The following is a 26,013-nucleotide window of genomic DNA, read 5'->3' on the forward strand; positions in this document are numbered from 1 at the left end:
ATAACTCAATTCTTTTAACAAATTGTAATAAAATTTTTACGAATAATTACATTTTTCGAGAAATTTTATTAAAATTGTATTAAAAATAATAATTGAAATTCTGCAATGAGTTTTATTATTTATGAAAATAATGAAATTATTGGGAAGAAATTTATAAAAAATTTGTAAATAATTGAATTCCTTGTGAACTTTTAATTATTTTATAAATATATTAAAATGTTTGCGCACAATTCCATTTAAATTTTTTTAAATAATTGAATTCTTTTGGGAAATTTAATCCTAGCTAAGAATTTTATAAAAATCATTTTAAATAATTGATTTTTATTCGAAAAATTTTATGAAAATTGTGTTTGCAAATAATTGAATACCTGCGAAAATTTTATTACTTATGAAAATAATGGAATTCATAAAAAGAATTTTATTATTTACCAAAATAATTGAATCTTTGTAAAAATTTTATATTATTTAAGAAAATAATTGAATTATTGCGAAAAAATTTATAAAAAATGTGCAAATCATTGAATTCTTGAAAAGAATCTTATCAAAAAATTTAATAATAATTGAATTTCTTCGAAGAATTTTATTATTTATAAAAAAAAGTTGTATTCTCGCGAAGAATTTTGTTAAAATTTTTCATAATCTTAATTAAGTTCTTTTGAAGAATTTCTTTGAATTCCTTTAAAATAATGGAATTATTATAATAATTTTAATTGAAAGTTTTCAAAGTAATTGAATTTTATATGAACAATTTCTTTCAAGTTTTTACAATAATCGTCCTTCTTAATAATTGAAATTAAACATTCAATTCTTGAATTTTATTAAAATTTTTAGAAAATAATTGAATTCTTTTGTTCGAGCCCTGAAAATACTAAAAGTTCCCAAATTTCAGTCCACACGGTCAAAATGTCTTCCGTGAGAATAGAAGAGAATTGAGAATAGAAAATGTATTTTAAGAAAGAAAATTTTTTTTTCTAAATAAATTTAATAAAATTGTTTTTCTTTTTTAATTCTTCAGAAAAATATTTAATTCCATATTTATTAATTTATTAATAAATTTATTAATAAATTTATTAATAAATAAAACAGATCTCTAGGAGAGATATAAGAATATTTTTCGCCAAAAGAAAATGCAGTTTAGCAAAATGACGAAATCGTATATGAGTTGAAAATAAATTTACAGTAAACATGAAGAGAAAAAAAAACAGGACTGTAAATTATAACGTGAGGGCATATAAATCAAAAAAAGTGTTACGTGAAAACTCACTTCTATGTGTGTTTTATTGAGGAGCCAAGGCCTGTGTGCAAGAATTTTGTTGATCTCGTACAAATCCTGCAGCTTCCCTGGTATCGATCTTAAGCCCTGAAGCCACGATGGATCGCCACCTTGATGCAAAAATTCTGACTTTTGAAGATTAATGAGGTAGCTGCACTGATGCCTTCCAGCAGCCTGCAAAATATTTTTCTTTCAGCATTTTTATTTTTCAAACTTCGTTTCACTTTTTAAAACTTTTTACACAGTTTTTAAAAATCGAATATATTGAATATATTCAAACCGCGAAGAAAATTTTTCATTAAAATGAATTTTAACTCAGAAAAAGTTAAAAAAGTTAATAAATAAATAAATAAATTAAAGTTAACAAAAACAAGTAAATAAGAGAAAAGTTATTAAAAAAATAGTAGATTTAGTCAAAATAATCTAAAAAGAAGTTTTAATTTTAGTTTTCAAATAAATATATTTTTATTTCTTTGAAAAAAAAAATTGAAAGAATAATTAAACAAAACAATAAAAAAAAGTTATTGTAAGAGAAGTTTATAAAAAAAATTGTTAATTTATAGATTTAAACTAAATAATGTAAAATAATAAAAGGAATAAATAAATAATGACTAAATAACGTTAAAAAAAGTTTTAATTAAAAAGTTTTCAAATAAATAAAAAAGAATTGAAATTACATTCAAAAAGATTAAAAAATAAAACTTTTTGAATTCGACTGTGTTTTTTGGTTCAAAGTATGTTTAACCAAAAAAAAAAATTCTCCATTTAGTAGACAAAAACTAATGGAAACTAAACTACTAATTGAAAAAGAAAAAAATTTCCACAGATATAGACCAACTTCTCAAGAAATTGTTTTGAATTACATTTGAATAAATCAGTGTATAAATAGAATCAACTTTTGAAATAAAACTGTTTGTTCTAAAAGACCTGTTTTTACATTTTTTTTTTCAAGTGATTATCTTATCATTTATCGTGTTTCGGTGTTTGCTCTCGCAAAATTTAATAGACGATAAATTTTTTCAATTAAAAAAAAAACCTGACGAGTATTCCCTCACTGTGGGTGGAAACCAAAAAAAACAAAAAATTATTTTACACAGTTTTTTAAAATGGTGTTTAAAATTTTTTAAAATAATAGCAAAAATGTTAAAAATTATATTTCCTTTCACAAATTCAAAATAAATTATTTTCTCCTCTCACTTTAAAAAAAAGATAATCAAATAAAACTTTTACGAACAACTCAACATATTTTTTTTTTACCTTGAAAGTTTATAAAAAGCACAAAATTTAACGATAACTTGAAGTTCTTCATTTCTCATATAATTTATTTTAGATTAAATCTCTTTAGTAAAGTAATAATATACTTAAATTTATGAAGAAATTTTTTTGAATAAATTAGATTGGATTAATTTTATCAATTATTATTATTATTATTATTATTATTATTATTATTCTCCATTAGAGAATATATTTCTCTATTTTAGAATATTGACGAGAAAGTTATATAAAAAGAGATTTTAAATTATATTAATTCCTTTTTTCATCTCATCAAAATTATTTTAGAATATTATCGGAAACTAAATATTAATTTGACATCGATATAAATTTTATCAATTTTATTCAATTCGAAACAAATAAATTTACATATTTTTACAAATGCAAAATTTTTTAATTTACTGAAAAAAATTCAAATATTTTTTGAAAATAATTAAAATTGTTAAAGAATTTAACTAAAATCTGTTTAACAAATCGAATTTGCAAAGTATTTTAATTTAATAATTGAATTTTATATCAATTATTATTAATAATAATATTAATATTAATAATAATAATTGATTTATTATGAATTTTATAAAAAGTCACATTCTAATGTATTTATGTTTCTTAGTGCGAAGATTAATAATTAAAACTTTTATTAGTTAATTTAAAAAAAAAATAAACACCTTAACATTTTTTAATAAAATTGTATTTTCGCAAAGTTTTTTTCTAAAATTCTGAAAAATAGGATTTTTGAAATTTTTCAATTCTATTGTTTCAAATTAATTGAATTTTTATAAAAAAATAATAAAAAATATTTGAAATTTCTTTACATTCTATTAAAAATAATTTAATTATTTTAAAGAATTTTATTTAAATTTTTTGATAATAATCAAGGGAAGTTAGTCACCATAATTATAATTTTATTTTTAAAAATTTCTTAGCAATATATATTCAATTATTTTCATAAATATTAAATAGTGAAATTCATTGGAGAATTTCAATTATTTTTAATACAATTTTAATCAAATTCCTCGAAAAAAGTAATTATTTTAAAAAAATTTATTAAAATTCGTCTAAAGAATTCAATTATTTCTAGAAAATGCTAAAAAAATTCTTCTTAAGAATTCAATTTTTTCCATAAATAGTAAAATTCTTCAGATTTACTAAATGTTTTTGAATATTATTTTTAAAAAAAATTACTTGGTAGCAATTTTTAATTTTTCTATTTATTTTTTTTTATTATTTTTTTTTTGTGAAAAATTACTGACCATGATAGCGATGAGATGTCGATAGTCGTAGGGAAGAGGACCGTCTCCACGAAGAATGAAATTTTGTGTCTTCAAAAAATGCTCCAAATAGGATGGATGTGAAGACATAACTCTCGAGACATGATCCAGCCTGTTGTTTTGTAAGAAAGCATCAATAAACAGCATATACGACTGCAAAAGAAAAAATGTCCAAATTAATTACTACACACTCGACATTACTTTTTTAACATTAAAAAAAAAAAGAATATAAATTTAATTTTAATGAAAAAGTTTCACCCGTCTGTAATTGTACATTTAACGTTTGCAACATGCTAATTAGGCTACGTGTAAACAACATTCGCATGTATATACATATATATAATGAATATATGTTAATTTAACTTTCAAATGTAATAATCATGTGAATCAGCAACCGGCTTTATTTATGACTTATTCCTTTTTGCAAAAACTTATATTCAACAGAAAACAATTATTAGAATCTATGTATACAAGCCTCTCTTTTCTGCATTATTAAAAATAAATTATCTCTCATGAATTATTTTTTTTCTTCATTCATATCTTATTATAAGAAAATATCGAGAAATTATTTATTCATTTATATATTATTTCCTGATTATTGACATTTATTTCACTTTTCTTTCTCTTTTTTGCAATTTCTATAAAATAGTGTCGAAATTTTGCCGATTTTTGTGAAACAATTCTTGATTTTTTATTTATTTATACACGTTTTATATTAAACTTATATTTGCAAAACTAAAATCAGATATCAAATTAATATTACATTTTATTAATTTATTTATTCATTAGATTTACCGCGATATAAATAAATAAATATTTATTTAATATATTTAATTATTTTTAATTTCTTTTTGTTATTTACATACAAAATTAGAAAAGAAAAATTAGATAAAAATTATGAAAATGAACCAGAAAATAAAAAAATTATCACATTTATTAAAAAATGTAATTGTACCTATACTTGAATAATTCGTTTAATTAATTTAACTAATTTCATTAATTTTGTTAATTTTAATGATTTTCAATTATTTGATGATTTATCGAAACTAATTATATCAATATATACCAGAAATTAGCATTTATGATAAAAATCGATTTTAAATTATAATATTTAATTACAATTTCATATGATGCACTTTCTTATGAATTAATTTAAATATTAAACGTGCTTTTTTTTACTAAAATTGTCTTTAAATTGATATAAATTATTTATAATTATTAATAAACTAGTAAAAAAAAGTATGTATATAAAAATTATGAAAAATTTATATGAAGGTACCAGGTTACATAAATTTACTATTATAATTATTGCAGATAAAATTATACCGGTAACAATTATGGTATCGAAAAAAGAAAAAAATAACACAAAAGTCCTGTATACAATATGTTTTTATCTAAACATACGGAAAAAAATATAAAGTAACTTTACTAATTACAAAGTAAAATCTAAACTCCCTGATAATTTTTTTTTTCTTTTTTGCTATTTTCACAGTTAATTTTATAAATTTTATAAATTTTATAATTTTTATTTTTATTTACTTTTTATTTAATTTTATTCTTTTAATTTATATTAATTTTTAAAAATTTATCTAAAGAAATAATTGTGAATAAAATTGTTAAAAAAAATAAAGACAGTGAAGTATAGCAAAAATTACTCTTTTTTCATAAGAAAAGTAATAAATAAATTTTTAAAAAAAGAATTTTTGGCCAAATTTTCAATCTTTAGAAATTGGTCGTGGTATTTATTTTCCGTTAATTTCCATTTTATTGCTGATAAATTTTGTGTCTGGAAGAAACTTTTTATTGCTTGTGATAAGAAGAATTTTTAAGATATAGACTTATTGACAATTATGATAAATTCTTGAGTATAAAAAAAAATGGAAAAAGAATACGAGAAGAAAAAAAATTGTAAATTTGTTACAGAGACAACACTAGACGACTGATTTGTTAAATTATCAATCAATCGATCACTTCGTAATCTTTATACACAATCTCAAGAGACTTCATTTTAATCCTCTTACCGAAAAACTCTTCCCTCGAAATAACAAAGTTCACATACATTTTACTCATCGAAAAAAATAAACTTTCACTCTGCACTTTTTTTTTAATAAAAATAATTACAATTAACTTTCAATTTAAATGCGTGAAATTTTTGTAATTAAAATTATAAAGAAAAAAAGGAAATCTGATTAAAATTAGTATCCTAATGAAGAAAGAAGGGTAAAAATTTTAGGTTATGTTTGTTATTTTTGGAATGAAAATATACAAAGGGGATTAATTCTGAATATAATTTACTGAACTTTAAGTCTTCGTTACATTTAAAATTATTAATAGATACTAATTTTAGTTTTAAATTAAGTATACAGAAACTTTTAATTAAGGTAAAAATAATACAAACATAACCTTGAAATGAATTTCTAGATTTGTTTCCTAGGAGCGGGTCACAGACATAAATTAATAAAAATTAAATCAATATTCAATTTTTTTTTATATTCTCCTTTTTAAAAATTCAAAAAAACAAAACGGTTATTATAAGTCAAATTTGAAATTAATAACTATAAATTAATTATTATTTTAATATATTATTATATTATTATTAATTTCACGTTAATAATTTATAATAATTATTATTATATTTCGAATATTATTTATTATTATTTAATTATAATTATTTAATTAAATAATAATATTAATAATTATTTCTAATTTCGAATTAAAATAAAATAATTTCTTTTGGAAATAATTATTTTTGTTTTAGTTTTATTTTTTGTAAATTAATTATTGTTGCGAAACTCAGTTATTTATATATGTGTGCAGACTAATTTTTGTTCAGCATGTAAGAAAGAAGCGGTAATTGTGTCATTAAGGTCAACAACTTGAAGAGAATTGAAAAGCTTCAATGTATATGTTGTTCCACTCGCTTGATTTCTTGAGGCAAGAACTGGCTTTGCTTATTTTTTTTTTTTTTTTTTTTTAATTTTGTCCCTTCTCTTTGCATTCGACGCTGATGAGAATAAAAATATAATAAAGCTCTATTAAAATTTATGTGGCTGTTTATGCGACTCGGTTGGTACATTCAATCGTGGCAACTGCCTTGTCGATTCATTGCCTTAATAAAGCCACTTGTTTTCGTCCGAGTTTTGCTTTTGCCGTTGATTATACCCGCTTCATGTCCGCCCACATGGCACTATATATTGTGCTATTATTATCAGCGCGAATCTTGTTTACCGAATCTATCTGGATAGATGAATTTTAGTTCAATTTTTTTTTCTTGCATACCCCATTTTTCATGTTTCTTTTTATTAATATTGAGAATTATTCTTGAGAAACTATTTTCGTTATTTTATTAACTTTCAAATTTTTCGTTCAATTTTTTTTTTTACTTTAAATTCCTTTTCTACTTGAGAGAAACAAATTCAAAATGGCCGATTCAATATGGCGGATGATTTTTAAAAAATATTTCGCTTGTTTTGTCGACCTTAATCTACGAAGGGAATAAGAATATATAATCACGAAAATATAAGAAAAATATTTTTACACCCTGGTACTAGAAATAATTTAAAATTATTATTATTATTCAAAATGGCGGATCCAATATGGCGAAATTTTTTTAAAAATCTGCATGTTGGTTTAAAAATTCTCCATTTCAGTGAAGAAATTTTGTTTTATTTTTAACATTAGATATTAATTTAACGAAAACTATTTTTTTATAGCACGTAACACGTGGATTTTATATAATTACATCTCTGTTAATTATAGAATCACTATACGAAAAAAAGAAACAGAATATTATCAAATATCATTAGGTATATATATGTAGAAAAAAAACTGAAAAGTAATACTTTTAAGTCTTAATTATGTCATTTTTCATACTTGATAACAATAATAATATTAGTTCTATCAGATTTCAGTTTTACTTCCGGAATGTAATATATGAAATATAATCTTACGAAATATTACATAGTCTTAAATGAATGTCTTAATCTCCCATTTTCTTAACATGTTTACAATTTATGTATTTTTTGGAGCATTAAAATTTTATTTAAAATTACTTCTAAGTTTTTTTCTATTTTCGTCTCTTTTTCTTCTTTTTCCATTTTTTATGATTTTACCAGTTTAAATTTTACATGGAACAAATTTATTTCCCCAACATTTGAAAGTAAAAGAAATTTGTAAAAAATGAAGAAAAAAATTTTTAATTTCGTTGAATCAAGTTTAAATAACATTAAAGAAAAGTAGTGCCAGAATTATAATTTCCTATCACGCGACATTTTCACGTCAGAGAGAAATATATAGAAAAACAAGCAAAAGGTAATCAACATTAGAAAAAAATTCTCGATGAATTTTGCTCTTTACATTGAATACTGATTAGTACAAAACTAATATCAAAGAAAATTTAATAAAAATAAGGAATTTAAAAATGCCTTTTCTGAATTATTTTTTTGTTTGTTATTTTCTGACATGTTTTCGCTGTGGAATTGTGTTTTTTTTAATGAAATATCTTATTCAGCTTGATTCATTCATGTTTGCATAAATAGATTTCGTTATTTTATTTCGTAGAATTATAGACAAACAAAAGTGGTTAATTATTATTCAGTTTTAATTTTTTAGTAGTTTTATTACTTTTTCAATTATTATTATTATTTTTTCTTTTTTTTTGTAAAGTACTTTAATCATTTGAATTTCCAGGGAGTAGTTAGGGGACATTAAATGACATGAAAGGCGACTGTTCATTTAAGTTAATGAATTTGCGAGAGATGACAAGCGCCAACTTTCCGTGTGTTACAATTACAAAAAGGGCAATCAAAGAAAAAGCAAAACGAGATCAAACCACCGAACAAGACGGCTAACTGAAACCCGAGACCGGTTCATTATACAATCTACGAAACCTTGTACTACATATTCATTCTGTATCACCTACATCAATAATTTGTCAAGAATCATGTAAGATTTTTATTTATGAATACATAATTGATTATGTAAAATAAAATGAATCTCAAAAGTAATCATTTTCAAGAGAAATAGAAGAAAATGGGAAAAATATATATTATACTTTAATTAATCATCATCCAAGAGACTGCGTAACGAGAAAAAACTTTTTCAGTCTTTTAACTTTTAAATATACTTAAAAATTTTTTCACCATTTTTTTTTTACTAAATCCCACCGATGTCACTTTTTAAATTCTCGCAATTAATCTCAATTATTAAATTTTCAAAGTTCTATTTATAAAATATTGACAAAATATTTTAAGAGAAACAGTATAGTTAATTTTAATGATCGATTATAAAAAAAAATCCCACCGCTGTTCAATTATTTAAAAAGAAAACTTAATAAAATTCTACACAAACTTTTAATTAATTTCAAAAAATAATAATTTCACACGTATTTCATTATTTACAAACATTTTTATAATTTTCTTTGCAATCATTTTAAGAGGATTCAATTATTTTCGTAAATAATAAAATTCTTTTTAGGAATTCAATTATTTTCGTAAATAATAAAACTCATTGGAGAATTTCAATTATTTTTAATACAATTTTAATCGAATTCCTCGAAAAAATTCTTAAAATTGTTAAATTTAATTAAAAATTGAAATTTTATATTATAATTGAATTTTAAAAGCATTAGAGGGTAAATTTTTTAGAAATAATTGAATTTTGAAAAGGTTTCAGATTACAATCTTTGAAAATTTGAATTTTTCATATTTTTAACTAATAACTGTGGAATTAATTTTTTTAGAAACTAATTGCTGATTTTTTTTTTTTAAATTATTTAAAGTTTTATTTTCTAATATATGTTTATTTGAAGAATTTAGAAATAATTAAAATTTTGTAAAATTGAATTGTAAACAAATGAATTTGAAAATGTTTAAAGAACTTTTTTTTTAAATTATTAAAAATAATAGATTTATAAAAGACGTTTAGTTAAAAACACGATAAAAAAATTCAATTTTGTAAAAGTTAGAAATTATTGCAAAAATTCAATTATTTTTAAAAGAAATAAAATTCTTCTTAGGGATTCAATTATTTTCACAAATAATAATACTCATTGCAGAATTTCAATTATTATTTTTAATACAATTTTAATCGAATTTCTCGAAAAATGTAATTATTCTTAAAAATGTTATTAAAATTTGTTGATAGAATTCAATTATTTGAAAATTTGTTGATAACGATTCTTTATTGGAATTGAATTTTAAGAAACATTCAATTATTCATTACACTATTTATTTGCATTTTATTTTTATTTAAATAATTGAATTCTAGTAGAATTTGCTGATAAAAATTGATTCATTAATTTCAGTTAAAATTTTAGATAATAATTGAATATCAAAATCAATGAAGCGTGAATTTTTAAATATAATTGAATTTTAAAATTAATTTTTGTGAAAAAGTTGAATTGATTTTTTTTATATTATTTAAAGTTTTTATTTTCTACTAAGCATTTAATTGAAGAATTTACGAATATTTGAAATTTCGTAAAATTGACTATTGTCTCTTGCAATTGCAAGGGATAAATAAGTCAAATAGAATAAGTTTAAAAAATCATAGTTTTAAAAGACAAAGAAAGTATACCTACTCATTGAATAAAAATTAAAATAAATTTTATTACTTTAGAAAAATTTATTACCTTTAGAAAAAAAAAATTCTTGAACAGGATATAAATCATTATTTACGATCATTCAAATATGAAATGTCACTACTGCTCACTTAGATACAGGAAAGAAAGATTTTTTGCTTCTCTAAATATTTCCATAAAATTATATCTATTCTCTACGAGCGCGCGAAGAAGAAGTACCGCAAATTCTTTCGATTAGAAGAAATTACGTAAAATGAGATAAAAATAAATCTGAATTTTAGAGAAAAAAAATCGTACAATATATATGTTAGAATTTACAAACAAAAAGAAGAAAAAATATTTATGAAAAGAAGTGTCTTTTTCTTAATTTTTAACACATTTTATTGTCGCTAAAATATATTTTTCCCTTCTCTCTTTTCGGGAGAAGAGAGTTTAGAATCAACACTTTCGTACATGTGATAAGCTCTCCACTAACCAAGTTAATTCCCGTCTTTTTACAAGGCGAAGCAAAAAGAAAAAAAAATAGACGTGCAGAGCAGAAATAGAATATTTTATCTTAAAAGATGTTCAATTTTCAGACCAGATTAAGAGCGCGAATGGCATTTTATTTCAACTGTTTGAATAGCCTGAAATAACAAGTCTCTTTCTTACTCTCTCTGTCTCTCGCTATCTTACTTTAATATTTGTTTAAATTTATCCAATTAACGATACAATGAACTTTTGTTGGATACACTTTTCTAAAGATCCTTTAAATTACACAAAAATATCAAATTTAAAAAATTTAAATTTAATTTAAAAATTAATTTAAATTTAATTTAATTTAAAAATTATTTCAAATTTAATTTAATTTAAAAATTATTTCAAATTGGTGAAAAACTTGCACAAACTCATAATGATTGTATTTTTACCTTGTTTTCATTTTTATTTCAACCATTTGAACATATTTTCTAAATTTAACAAATTTCACGATATTTAAAATTCATAATTATGAAATAAAAATAATTGACATAAACAAAATATGTATGTGTATAAAAAAATATCCACATTTATAACATATAAATTTCATTCACGACATTATTATTATTATATACCTATATATATATAATACATTATTTGATTGATGGATTCTTTAAAAAAAAAATCAAGATCAAGGATATGCATAAAGATTGGATTATAAAATATTTCTTCGCATATCACGTGGAAGTGCGCATGAGCTGAGTATAGTGATGACCGTATCTCTAAACATTCAAATAAATATTCTAATTTCACGTGGTACGAACGTTGAAGGAATAGTAAAATGTTAAGAAACTCGCGCACACATATTTACATTGAAATTCATTGTGACTTTTTATGCTCTATGAATAAAGAACCACGACTAGGAAGGAATTTTCAAAATTCTGATCGTGATAACATAACTAAGAGAGAGCTATTGAGATGAACGGTCGTCAACATCGATAAAGTTGAAAATAAAGCACGTGCTCGTAATCTTGAGTTGCATTATGAATCAAGGTCGTTCCCTATCACCTATAATATATCAATTATACACACACTCACACATATATAATTATATATATGTATAATAATTATATAATAATTATATATTTGTATAATTATATATAATTGCAAATATATTGAACTTTTTACAAAAAGTCATAAAGTGTGTGTAAATGATATCAGTTTTCATTTTGATATCAAAAATCACTTTTTTGCATTTTATAAAAATTTATTTACACAAAAATATAGCAATTAATTTATTATTAAAGGGTAGGAAGAGAAGAATTTAAAGAAATGTTGGTTATGGTAAAAATTGATATTCTAACCATTGGTACACTAACTAGGGCTACACTACTATGCAAACTATATTACTATATATGTTCCAAAATAAACCATTACTAGATTAACCATTGATATTTTAACCATTCTTAAATTAGTCGTTGCTAGATTAACCATTGATATATTAACCATTATTAGATTAACCATTGCAACATTAACCATTGCTAGATTTACCACTGTTACGTTAACCATTGATAAATTAACCATTAAACTATTGATATATTAACCATTGTTAGATTAACCACTGCTATATTAACCATTGCTAAATTAACCATTGTTAGATTAACCGTTGCTATATTATACCATTGCTAGATTGACCATTGTTATATTAACCATTGCTATATTAACCATTCCTAGACTACCCAGTCCTAAATAAATTATTGTAATATTAACCATTTCTAGATTAACCATTGCTATATGAACCATTCCTAGATTAACCATTGCTAGATTAACCATTTCTAGATTAACCATTGCTATATGAACCATTCCTAGATTAACCATTGCTAGATTAACCACTGCTATATTAACCATTGCTATATGAACCATTCCTAGATTAGCCATTGCTAGATTAACCATTTCAATATTAACCATTGCTAGATTAGCCATTGCTAGATTAACCATTCCTAGAGTATGTAACCATCGCTACTATTGATGCTATATCAATAATATTAATAAATAAAAACTACAAATGAAAAAAATGAACACGAGGCTTTTTTTGAAGAGAAACAAGTAAAAAAAAAAGTGTCGACAAAAAAAAGAAATTGTCAAGATAATGGAAAAAAAACCTTGAAACAAGATAATTACGATGATGATAATAATAATAATAATAATTAAAGCGAAAAAAAAAGTATTCAATTAATTCCTTATAAATTGACGTGAGTTCTGAGAAGATATTAAAGAAGTGCAACGCAACGAAAGAAGAGAAGTGAGATGGAGAACAAAGAAATCTCGCTGAGAGAACATTCGAGTTCGATGCTCCTTTCTTATCAGTTGATGGTATATTTCTCTCTTTCTCGCAATTTATATATAGTGACGCTCTATTACGATTGGTGAGCGCGTGGTTTTAACTTGACGTCACAAACGTATCGATTATTGTCATCCACATGACACGCGCCGATGTCAGTGGAAGCATGGAGGCCGCAGTTTCTCAGGACAAAGGTCGAGGGTGTCCTGAACCAGGAAGCGATTGCTCGCAAGAAAAATCCTCCTTCTTCTCCTCCTTTCATATATATCTTTAGGGAAAAAAAATACTCATGTGTTTGTATTTATTCCACAGAAACTCCTCCTTTATATTTTAAAATAAAAAGTCAATACTTTCTCTAAAGTATACATACATATATAAAACTTTCAATTTTCCATCTTCAACACATTTGTTGTAACTTGATAAATGTATACGAAAATGAAGATAAGGACTTAGATTCTGCTATCTTTTTCTTAAATTATCATTTTTTCCTGCCTTTTTGAATTTTTATGTTTTTGGCCATATTTCTTATTCTTTTTTTTGTTTCTTTTGCTGTTTATGGCACAGATATTGAAAATTGCAAATGGCGGATACAAAATGGCGGACGGCTTTTACAATTTTATCATTTTGGTTATTCTAAAGTTTTGGACGCATTCAGATCGATATTTTTTTTTATTCCAGGTTCTTAAAAGTGGAGTCGACGCTTAGAGGCGAAATATTTCTCTGAATTTAGCGTCTTCTTTGAACTTTGAAAACAATTTTTCCCAGAATCGAAAAATGCTAAATTTTTTCAATAGTTTTAGGTTAGAGAACGGCTCAAAAAAGTTTTTTAACACTAGATGAATAAAAGAAGAAAAAGAGGCAAAATTAATGTTTTTCTATAGTTAGGTCACTTAAAGTCCTTAAAGTTAACGTCTACTTTTAGCGTCAAAAAGAACATTTAGGTTTAAAAAAATTTATCAACATTATCTAATTTCCTATTCTTATAAAATTTGACTTTTTCATTTCGACATAAATTAAATACGTAACAAAACTAAATTTACCTAACTGATAATAATAATAGAAATTCTATTTAAAACAACGTTTCAATTATTGGATGAAACGTGAAAAAAATGTGTTCGATACTTTTATCTTTTAGATGCAAACATGATAGTGCAAACATCAGTACATTTCTTCTTTAAATTTACTTAAGGTTGAAAAATAAAAAATTTACACCACATTTTTCATTGTCCAATTTATTAACAAACCAAATTTTTCGTTTTCTTTAAACACAATGAATCGTTAGAAATATCCAACTGTTTAATTCATTTTTTCAAACCATTAATCATCATACTTTATTGTACAGAAAGAAAAAAGTAAAATTATTATGTTACACTTTATATTTTACATAATTTCACATCTATCAAATCAATCAAAAAATTAAATATAATTAATTTGACAATTATATCCAATAAAAGGTATAAGTATAACAAAAAAGATATTAAAACACGAGGTATCGAAAATGGTATAAAAAAAAGGTTTCATAAAGACATCGAAAAAAGACATAAAAAAAGGTGTGAAAAAAAGTATCAAAAGTATGTGTTTAGAAAAAATATCAAAAATTGTGTATCAGTAGAAGTTATTTAAAAAAAACAATACAAACTAAAAGAATTCCGTAATATCAAGGTAGATAATATTGAAAAAAAGAGAAAAAAAAATGACTGAGTAGAGAATATAGCGTAGTATTTAAATTCTCATTACATTCTACTTTACACATCACGTCAATATATGTTTATAAAAGAAAAATGTGAAATATTTTATTTTTCTGAAATATAATTATCATTTATATATATATTTCTGAAATATCGTCGAAGATTACTTAAAAAGTGATTATAAAGTGAGATGAAAGTTTTTGAGAGGGAGTGAAGTGAATGCTTTAGTATTCAATTTCTGCAGGTTAGTCACGAACCCAGGAAATGTGCGGTTTCAAGGTTAATATTGAGGTGATTGGTTTCACCGCAACTTGCACATTGTAATCACTATTAAACGGTGCATTCACCCTTTAGCATTCACTTCCTATTATCTATAATATCACCTGCTTTTTTGAAAATCAGAAAAAAAAATTCAACTTCTAGTTCATAACTATAAGTTATATAAATTATTCATCATTCTACTGATACGTAGGTATAAAGTGAACCTTTTTTGTACCCGAATCGTATATTTATAAAAAAGAACTTTCTTTAAAATAACGTAAATAAATCTCTACCCCAAGTACATCACTTTAAATAGTTTAAATACTAAATAAAACAATTAAAAAATATACTAAATAAAGAATTTAAAAATTTAATAATTAGAAAATTAAATAAAAGAACAAAATAAGAAAATTGAAGGTCTTAAAATTGAAAGCCTCAAATGGAAGTCGTTTTATCAAAACCCAAAGTCGAAGGCCACGGGTTCGTTAATACAATATACAGAGAAGCAACCGGTTCGTAAAGCAACGTTATAAATAATGACTTTCTAGTTAGGACAAGGCGAATAAAGCAGCTCATTTGCATCAGTTTAGAATTATTTAAAGAAAAAAATATATATATAAATAAACGAAACCTTGACAACATTTATTGTCGTCAGTTTTGTATAAACGAGAGAGTTAGTGTCGAGAAAGCATTGTATGACATAATTTCCAAGAAGACGAAAATATCAAATCACTGTACAATCATTCTAATATTAACATTACTGACCTACACCATCGAATATCACTATAAACAGTGAGTCAATATTAACTGATAAAAACTCTCTTCTTCGTTTTCTACTTCAAAAAAAAGTGAAAAAAAACATAGAAAAGTTTTTTCATTCTGATGAAAAAAGTAGTTCCCTAAAAGTTTATTTTATAATTATTTTTAATTTGAAACACTAACTTTAATCAGTTTATCTTACAGGGATGCCACGCTTTTGCTCATTTCAAATTCCCTGACTTTTCCAGTTTAAAAAACGGAATTTTTCCAGGTTTTTAAAACTACATTTATATTTTACAAAATTAAGTAATTAGTCATTATATAATTTTTCCATAAGAATTAAGATTTTCAAACATTTTTTAAAATTCGAACTTTTTTGAAATTAAACAACTTATAAAAAATTGTTATAAAACATGTAAGAAATCGATCACTCCGAGTCTTCGACTCGGAGCTATCGATATCTTCATGTTTTATAATAATTAAAAATGACCGAATGATAAAATCATTATTTTGCATTATAAGAATATTGTTACTGTAACTAAAAAATTACTTTCATCTCTTCAATTCAAATATTGTTTTCCAGAATTTTTAACTAAAATTCTTCTTTAAATTAATTATTTTTAATAATTTTTCAAAAATTTCTTTGGAAATTTTCAAATCCTTTTGTTTACAATTCAATTTTACAAAATTTCATCGATTATTCGGAAATTCTTCAATTATATATATTAGGAAATAAAAATTTCAAATAACTTAAAAAAACAATTAAACTTTTTAAAAAAAATTAAATCTACACAATTTCCAATTAAAAGTATGAAAAATTCAAACATTCAAAGATTATAATTTGAAACCTTTACAAAATTCAATTATTTCTAAAAATTCAGGCTATAGTACTTTCTTTCTAAATTTGAATTAGTAAAAATGTTTAATATTTCGAATTAGTGAATGACTTTTTGCTTTTGATTTAGTAAATTTTACTATTAAATTAGTAGAAACGACTATTTATTAGTAAAATCTGCTAATTCAAAAGCAAAAAGTCAGTCACTAATTCAAATTAGAAAACATTTTTACTAATTCAAATTTAGAGAGTTTAATATTTAATTATTATCTAAAATTTTAACTGAAATTCATATTTAAATCAATTTTTATTAGAAAATTTTACGAGAATTAAATTATTTAAATACAAAAATAATTTATTGAAGAATTGAATGTTTTTTTAAAATTTAACTCTCGTTTAAAGAATTTTCTCAAAAAAATTTTTAAATACGTAATTAAAATTCTTTTAACGAATTTCAATAAAATTTTTAAGAATAATTTCATTTTTCAAGAAATTAGATTAAAATTGCACTAAAAATAATTGAATCTCTGTAAAAAATTTGATTGAATTGAGAAAAGTTTTTGAAAATAATTGAAATTTTGCCAAAAATTTTATTAAAAGTTTCGAAAATAATTGAATTTTGGAGAAAAATTGTATTAATTATAAAGATAATTGAAATTTTGACTATAATTTTTTTTAAACCTTTGACCACAATTGAATTTCTGCGAAGAATATTATTACTTTTGAAAATAATTGAATTCTTGAGACGAATTTTAATAATTTTTTTTTTAAATTATTGAATTCTTTTGTAAAATTTAATTGAAATAGTAGATACTGAAAATAATTTAATTTTGATAAATTATTGAAATTAATTACATTTCTACGAAGAATTTTATTAAAATTATTGTGAAAAAAATTGAACTGTTAAAAAGAATTTCATTAAAGTTTTTGAAAATAATTTAATTAAAAATGTATTGCGAATAATACTTAAATTCTAATAAATAAATTATAGGAAGGCTTTTTAAAATAATTGAAATTCGTTAATAAATTTTAATAACATTTATCTCTTTAAAAAAATTGATTATTTATGCAGAAAAATTAAATCATTGCGAAGAAATTTATAAAGAATTTGTAAATAATAGAATTCCTGTGAAATTTTTATTATTTAATTCATTCATTCAAAATTGAAATTTTACAAAATTTTTATTTAAAACTTTTTGAAGTTTTAATTAAAAATAGATAATTTATGAAAATTGTAAACGCAACTCTTTTAAAATTGAATTAATTTTGAAATATTTAAGTAAAACTAGATTTCAAGAATAAGCACAATAACTTTAGAAAATAATAATTTTTCAGGATTCCGATCAAAATTCCCTTACTTTCCAAGCTGCGTGGGAACCTTGTTTTAGATTTTTAAGATTGAAAATTTTCAATGCTCTAATGATCGAAATTCTTTTTCTGTTTGAAATTTTTTAAAAATTACTACACTGGACTGTAAATGAAAAGAAATTAAATATTTAATTTTATATATTATCTTATCGATAAATATTGTCATTTATTGTCAATTTGAACGAGTTGATTTAAACGTTAAAGAAAGATGCTAAGTTTGCCAACTAATAACTTTACAAAAAAAATATAATAATAATTATCTGTATGACAAAAATGAAGCTTTTGGACTATATCAGATGCACGAACCGTGAGAAAGACCATGTAGACCGATTGGACGGTAACAGGAGGGAAAGGGTAAAAATGCCCCTTCTCCTTTGTGACCATCCAATTGAGTGGGACATCCTCACGGTCCGTGCCTTTAATGCTTTAATTAACTATTTTCATATAAAGAAAGATGGAAACTTCCAGTATTTCCTAACTAAAAATCCTGAATTAATTAAACCTCTAATATAACCTAAAATTTGATACCATTTTTAGCATTCGATCATTTTGAGCACCTTAAATAAATTTAATATAAATTTGAACTGATTTGAACTCCGCAAAATGAAACCATATTTTTTCAAGTCTAACCGCAGACACAACTTGGTCGATAATTGGTGAATTTGAATTATTTCCGTTACGATAATTTCTGACGGTAGTAAACATTTCACTATTTTTATCCCTCCAACATAATGATCTAAAAAGTATATATATATATATAATAAAAGTGCGCAATTTTTTTTTCTCAAAAGTCAGTTGCAATATTGCTCAAACCGGTTTACGGGTGTTTGCCTCCTTGTGAAAAAGGTTGCAATTTTTTTTAGATCTAAATCCTCTCTTCAACATGTCAGCTACGGGATGTTGTGTATATCCCGTTATTGCTTCGAGTAGTAGCATCTATGATTGGATCCCTTTCTTTCGTGCCATCCTTCTATTTATGAAAATTTGCCATTATATCTTCTCCTCTAATTCTGCATCAGCAAAAAAATAAATACTACCGTTTCGAGTCGTGTGATTTTTTTTTTGTATATTGTGCGCATGTAAATATTATAATTAGAAATTTTGTAAATACGGTTGTTGAAAGTAAATACGGTTGTTGAAATCGAACACTATTAATAATAGTGGGAAATTATTATTTCATATCTGAATTTGTTATAATTATTAATAATTTGTTGTTATTATTCTGTTAAATATTTATAAGTAAAACCATGTTTGGTGTCAAATTATTTTTAACTTTGCTTTACAATTTATTTTTTCAGGATTAATTTTCTTTGGCGAGCAATCGTCACGCGCAATTTTTAGGCGCATCTCGCACTGCGCCTGCGCGTGACGATTGCTCGCCGAAGAGCCGACACTTTCTATGGATTATAAACACTCATAAAATAAAATCTACCCAAATTTTTAAAAGTCTATAAATAAATTCCTAATCCTTGAGATAATACCCACGATTTTATTGATAAAAAAAAAGATTTCGCATAATTTCCATCACAAAATTTTTAAAAACAAGAAAAATTCTTTAAGAAATATGAATTTGGCGCAAAACATGAAATGATTAAAGTGCCTCATTAAATTTACTTACGTGTCGAAAGGGATGTGTTTTAATGGTGAATCTCACTTTAATTTGAAAGAAGAGTAAGAGAGAGAGAGAGAGAGATAACTGAATCTTATAAAAGAAGAGAGCATTGGGGAGGAGTAAAGGGGGCGGCCTATATGACCACACGTAAACAACATTGGAAACGAGAACCCAGATCTCTTGAACCGGTTTTCTGCTTGGAAAACAATTTTATGATCTCGATGGGAGCATGATGCGAAAGAGCGTAAAGGATAGCGAACAAAACAAGTCCGATCATTTCTCCTTCTTTGCCCTCCTCCCAATCAGAAGAAATTTAATTCAACACTGAAGAAAAGGATCATTCTGCGATAGGAGGATCCTGTCAAAATAAAAAAAAAAAGAGAAGAAGAAACTATTCCCGTCTGATATCTATGCATCTTCTTTTGCATTCGACATTTTTTTTTCCTAAAAATAACTATATTCTTCAAATTATATCTGTTTCAGAAAACTAGAAGTTAATTTACAAATATAATTGTTTCATTAATTTTAAATGTGGAAATTCTATTCAAACTTTTTGATCAACTTTTTTTTTTTTTTTTTTTTTAAATAATATTATAATAAATTATAATAATCTAAAAATCTATACTGCAGTCATTATAATAATGTTTATTATGTTATCATTGACATTATTATTACTTTATTATTTTTGCTTTATTGTTAACATTATCATGATTAATATGATTACTGATGAGAATAATAAGATTACGAAATTCGCAATTCAACGATTGAATCATTTAAGGCTTATAGTTCTCATAGCATTAGTGAGAACATAGAAATCATTCATTTGATTGGCACGCAAGTAAATACATTGTGAACAAAGAATTTTGTTGATTGCTTTCACATTCTACCACTTCTTGAAGAATAACGAAAATAAAATACTTTATATATTTTCATAAAAGAGAGAGAGAAAAAACGATCAGGAAAAGGTAAAAGTTGAAAAAAAATTTGCATGTAAATTAAATGTATGCTTCAGGTTTAAATACTAACGATGGCCTCATAATACGGTAAAGTCGCTTACAAGAAAAATAAAAATAATAAAAACAGAAATAATAATAATAATAATAATAATAATAATAATAATAATAATAATAATAATAATAATAATAATAATAATAATAATAATAATAATAATAATGATTCGAATGTACTTTACATAATAGCTAAAGAATCGTTATTATAATTAATTTTCTTTCATTGACAATAATTATTTTTATTTATTTCGTTTTAAAATATGTATTTAAAAAAAATGTATTTATGGCCAAACAGATAATAATTGCCATCTTAGAAATACTATTAAAGAAACAATAATGCTTTCATTTATTAATTCACTCGCAAAGTTATCAATTTCATTATAAGTATTAATCTAAACGAGTTTTATCCGTTTATCTAAATGTTACACTAACCCAAAAAGAAGATTTCCTAACCAAGTATTTCAATCCAACTAAAAAAATAAATAATTTACTTTATTTTCAATCATTTCGCAAAATTAATAATTTTCCCCCTATTTTCAATCAATCCGCACACTATATACAAATAATTTAAAAATTTCCTCTTTTTTCCATAATCGGAATAGATGAAAAAAGCAACTTTTTGTTTGTTAATTATTTATTACATATTTATTACAATTATGTTTATTATTTCTTATTTTATAATTTCTAAAAAAAATAGATGGCATTTTTTTTTATTATCTTAAAAGAAAGGAAATGACAAGCGTGCTCTCAAGTTATTCATATGATTTAAAATTATGCATCTTTAAATGAGTCGTGACATGTTTCACGGTATAATAATAATTTGATAGCTTTATACTTCATAGTGCAACAAGTGGGCTGATAATGACAATGAAAATTAAATAAAAAAGAGAATTTTATTATTTAAAAAAGAAGAGATGAAAAAAAAAAATGAGGATGATGATGTGTGCGCGCAAAACTGGAAAGATTTTTATGCTAAAAAAGAAAAATTTCACATATTATTTTTCTTCAATCTTTTTATAAACATGTCAACATTTAACAGATTTAATGTATATGCAAATTTTTTTTAACAGGTTTCATTTATGCTAATTTTTTTAGCAAATTTAATATATTCTTTACTAATAAATGTGAAGTATGCTAATTTCATCAGTCTTATGACTTTTTACGACAAGTTTTATGTATTTTTTTTTTTTAATCAAAAATTTACACTAGTTATAATTGCAATTAAATGTGTTTTTTAATATTTTTGGTTTGCAATCATTTTTATTTGTTTATTATTCTTAATGTAAATCATTGCTTTACTATTATTACCTTTTTTAATTGTATCGATTATTGCTATTATTATTACTATTATTATTACTATTATTATTACTAGTGTTATTATTACTATTGTTATTATTACTATTGTTAATACTATTGTTATTACTATTATTATTACTATTGTCATTATTATTGTATTTATTATTATCACATTTTTGTTTTAATAAATATTTTTAATGTCATGCTGTAAAAGTTATTTTATCATTCGAAGAATTACTTATTTTATCTTTTAATTTATACACACATATTTATGCAACCAACTAAACAATTGGTTTGCAACGATTCTTATTCAAATGGAAGTACTTTCACTTTTCGCTTTTTTTCCATTTGATAAAAAATGTCAATATAAAATTTTTTTTTCATCATTAATTCATATCGCAAGTGAAAAAGAAATCTAGAAATAAATCTAGTATTGAATATAAAAATTTACGATTGTGGAATTTCGGAGATGTGAGTGAATGTGCCCTCCGAACTTTCTGCTTTTATTATTAGGTATATACTTTAGCATTCCAAAAACTAGAATCACTATTTTATGGTATAAGATATCTGAAATATGTTGGCTTTGAAAAATTAGTCTTTTTCCGTTTTTCTATTATACGCCAGTATTAGAAAATACGATCGTTGTGGTTTTAATTGTAAACGAAAATTTTTTCAAACAGGAAGTATTTATTTTACTATTGAGATATAGTGAATAATTTAGTTTGGTAAAAGATTGTTGCCATAAATAGCCAGAGGAAAATTAAGGAAGTATGTTCCTTTTCTTTACGTGAATTCAATGTCAAAAAAAGCAATTTTCTAAAAACTCGGAAGTAAATGCCATTTTTAACATAAAGCTTTTGTAAACTGAATAGAAGAAAATCCTTCGAAAAAATCTTGTCTTCCAAAAAAGGAAATATTCAAAGCAACAATGTAAAACATCCTTGAGAATAGGAAGTACCTTTTTACAATGTCCTTTTTTGGAGCAGAGAAATTAACAAACAAAGAACTTTTAGAATATAATTTTCCTTCTTATTTCATGGAAATAAAATGTATTTTTAAAAAAATACTTTTCTGATTCTTTACTTCCAGCTATAGCTTTTTTCAGAAAAAGTACTTTGTTAATATAAAACACTTTAGTGAATGTACTTTAGTAAATGTATCTTTAACGAAAAAACTAGAATTTAGATACTAAAGAATTATTAGACACTAAAGAAGTATCAACAATAACTTTTGTATCTTATTTCTAAAACAACTTCATTTTTTCTTAAATGCACAGATTAAAAGTACCATTAGCTTCAGTCAATTGGTAACTACTCTGGTATTTTTAAGGGTGCGGCGTGTTTTTGCTTTAAAAATCCTAAACAATGTATAATGTGTCTTCGTGTTTGTCAAAGAAGAAGGGGGGAAAAAAAAACCCAAATAACAGCGCGTGAAGAAACAAAGATATAAAACAGGTAGCTCGAAACCTGTCCTCACAAATCAACAACTATTGTTTGCCTCTGAAATCCTTAATCAATAATTGTATAAGAAGATAAAAAGCACAAAAATTCTCGATAATGATAAAAAAAATGAAAATGTGAAATAACACATTTAAGGCTATTGCATCAGAAAAAAATCTATACCTCGAAAAAATACAAATGACAATATCGACAAAAATTGTTGCATCACTTACGAATGGCAATTTTTCTAAATATATATTTTTCTACCGAAAACTCTTCTATCTTCTCTTAACTCTTCTATTTTGATAGAAGAGTTTGAATAAAACTGAAAAATGACTTACATCTTTGACAATTTGACCCATGCTGCTGTTTCCTTCGATATTATTCGTTATACCCGATTTCGGGTAGTTTTGCTCGTCTGCCACTGGAATTTTGGTTTTTTTGAAAAAAGCACAATGTTTGCACAAAAGATAAAGTAATCTCTATCAGTCACTTGGAAATCTTTTTTTTTTAAATTCGATGACTAGTATTCGATGCACAAGAATAAATGGCTGCAATTTTGCAATTTGTGACAGTATCAAGTCTTGAGATGAAGGACAAATGACGCTCGAGATTTGTCACTATTTATGAGCAACAAAATGAAATTATCAGTCATACTATATTTTTGTTAAACTCTAGTTCTTATCACAGATTGTCACAGTTTATTTAATGCCTTTAGTTTTTCATATAACAATTATAAATTAGATATTCTTTTACACTGTCACGCGAATGAAGCCGCTCTCATTATGATCATTGCAAATTGGATAAATTTGATGATCAAAAATTAAAAAAAAAAACGGCTACTCCAAAAGAAAGCCGGTTGCTAACTGACGGCTGAAAGAACCGACTGCCTTCTTGTTGCGATCATCTGGTCGGAGTTCATGTGCTGGTGGTGGTGGAGGAACCGGCTTCACTGGTGGGGCAATCACCGGCAGTCGGTGAAGGAAGGGATGAACATTTTATTTCCTAGCATCTATATACATCACTGCCTTTAATGTTGCTCTAATGATGATTTCACTTTGTTCAAAAATATTCTCGTCGCTATTCAATAAATAAGATTATTTGCTTCCATTTTTAGAGGATTTTTTTCTTAATTTTGGAAAAGAAATGTAGTGATGTGAGAAATTTTAGAGGAATCGATACATCAGGATGCTAATCGGGAATAGAGTAATACAGAAGCTGGTATTATAATTAAAGAGAAGTCTTCGGATGAATAAATTAGACATACAATTACACTGTTTAGGCAATACCGCCAAAAGGGAATTGATAAACCACTGATTAAGATTTATGAATTAAAAAAAATTCTTCTTCTGAATTACTATATAACTTCAGAAGATGTTGATTAAAAATTAAAGATTATTTTTCTCCTTTTAGAAGATAGTTACTTACTTCGGTATGAATTATGTACTGTATGAATCAGCAGACTTTGCTAAGAGAATTTTCAGCATTGAATAATTGTAAAAAGTAAATGATAATTCCTAATGATAAAAGTATCCCATACTTACGATTTTTGGCACTAATGTACATAATTTCAGTGCAATTTTGGAATTCAGCTACAATTTCGAATTTTATAAAAGCATTTAGGTAATACAACTACTAATTTAGGTTTTTTTTTTTGCATCTGTATACATTACTAAACCCAATTTTCATGTTCTGAATTATCTTAAGTTTAGTTTTCAATTATCTTTAGTTTGGAGTTATACAATTTGGAGCTACAATTTTCAAAGTTCAAAACATTAAAGAATAAGCAATAGCAATCATCTGAAATGGAAGCAAAATAAAATTCTGAAGTGCATCTAACTTGTTTAATTGTTGTTAATTCGAAAGTGCACTTTTCCAAAAGACTGACGTCTTTTGAAAAAGTGCACTTTCGAATTAACAACATAACAACAATTAAACAAGTTAGATAAAAGAGAATCATCAAGATTCAAAATATCGACTGTTCATCGATAAAATCGAATAACACGAGTAAATCTCAACCGATTTTGCTCAATTTTTTTGTGTTGGATAAAGAATGATAAAAAAAAGAATTTTGATAAGTTTATTCAATATTTTGGATACATTTTATTGAATTTAAGCAAAGAAAACTGAAAAAATAGCGACTTTTCGAGATTTAGACAAACGTATAGAGCCTAAACCCCTAAAGGAACATGTAAAATATTCTGGAATATTATTAATTAGGTTAAAATCTCGATATACATTTCAGAAAATTTTAATACATTTCGTATCAAAGATGCTTTTTGTTGGGATTATATTATATAGAAGAATTTGAATCTTTCCACATTGTATAAAAAGTCAGCTTTTATAGTTCTTCTTTTATAGTTTTTGCTTGGTTTGACAGTAGCATTTGAGTAATTAAGGACAGGAAAACATTTTAGGAATGAGAATAGACATTTTTACAATGTCTACTTTAATTTAATCTATGTCAAAACTAATTATCTTCTTCAATAATTATACAAAATAAGAAGAAGAACTCTTTGGAGTTTCGAAAAGTTTTCAATGCAGTAAAACAT

General features: G+C 24.0%; 1 protein-coding gene across 2 annotated transcripts in view; it reads right to left on the reverse strand.

The window, feature by feature from the left end:
• Positions 1–26,013, reverse strand: part of LOC122509246 (sestrin-1) — a 207,381-nt gene that overhangs the window by 8,582 nt on the left and 172,786 nt on the right. For both annotated transcript variants that reach the window (XM_043623172.1, XM_043623171.1), the window contains exons 6-7: positions 3,799–3,969; positions 1,265–1,447 (exon numbers count right to left, since the gene is read on the reverse strand). In XM_043623172.1, the coding sequence (XP_043479107.1) occupies positions 1,265–1,447; positions 3,799–3,969 (354 nt within the window). The remainder of the gene's footprint in view (positions 1–1,264; positions 1,448–3,798; positions 3,970–26,013) is intronic.

The sequence above is a fragment of the Leptopilina heterotoma genome, unplaced genomic scaffold (assembly GCF_015476425.1).
Source record: "Leptopilina heterotoma isolate Lh14 unplaced genomic scaffold, ASM1547642v1 Lhet_6, whole genome shotgun sequence".
Classification (NCBI taxonomy): Eukaryota; Metazoa; Arthropoda; class Insecta; order Hymenoptera; family Figitidae; genus Leptopilina; species Leptopilina heterotoma.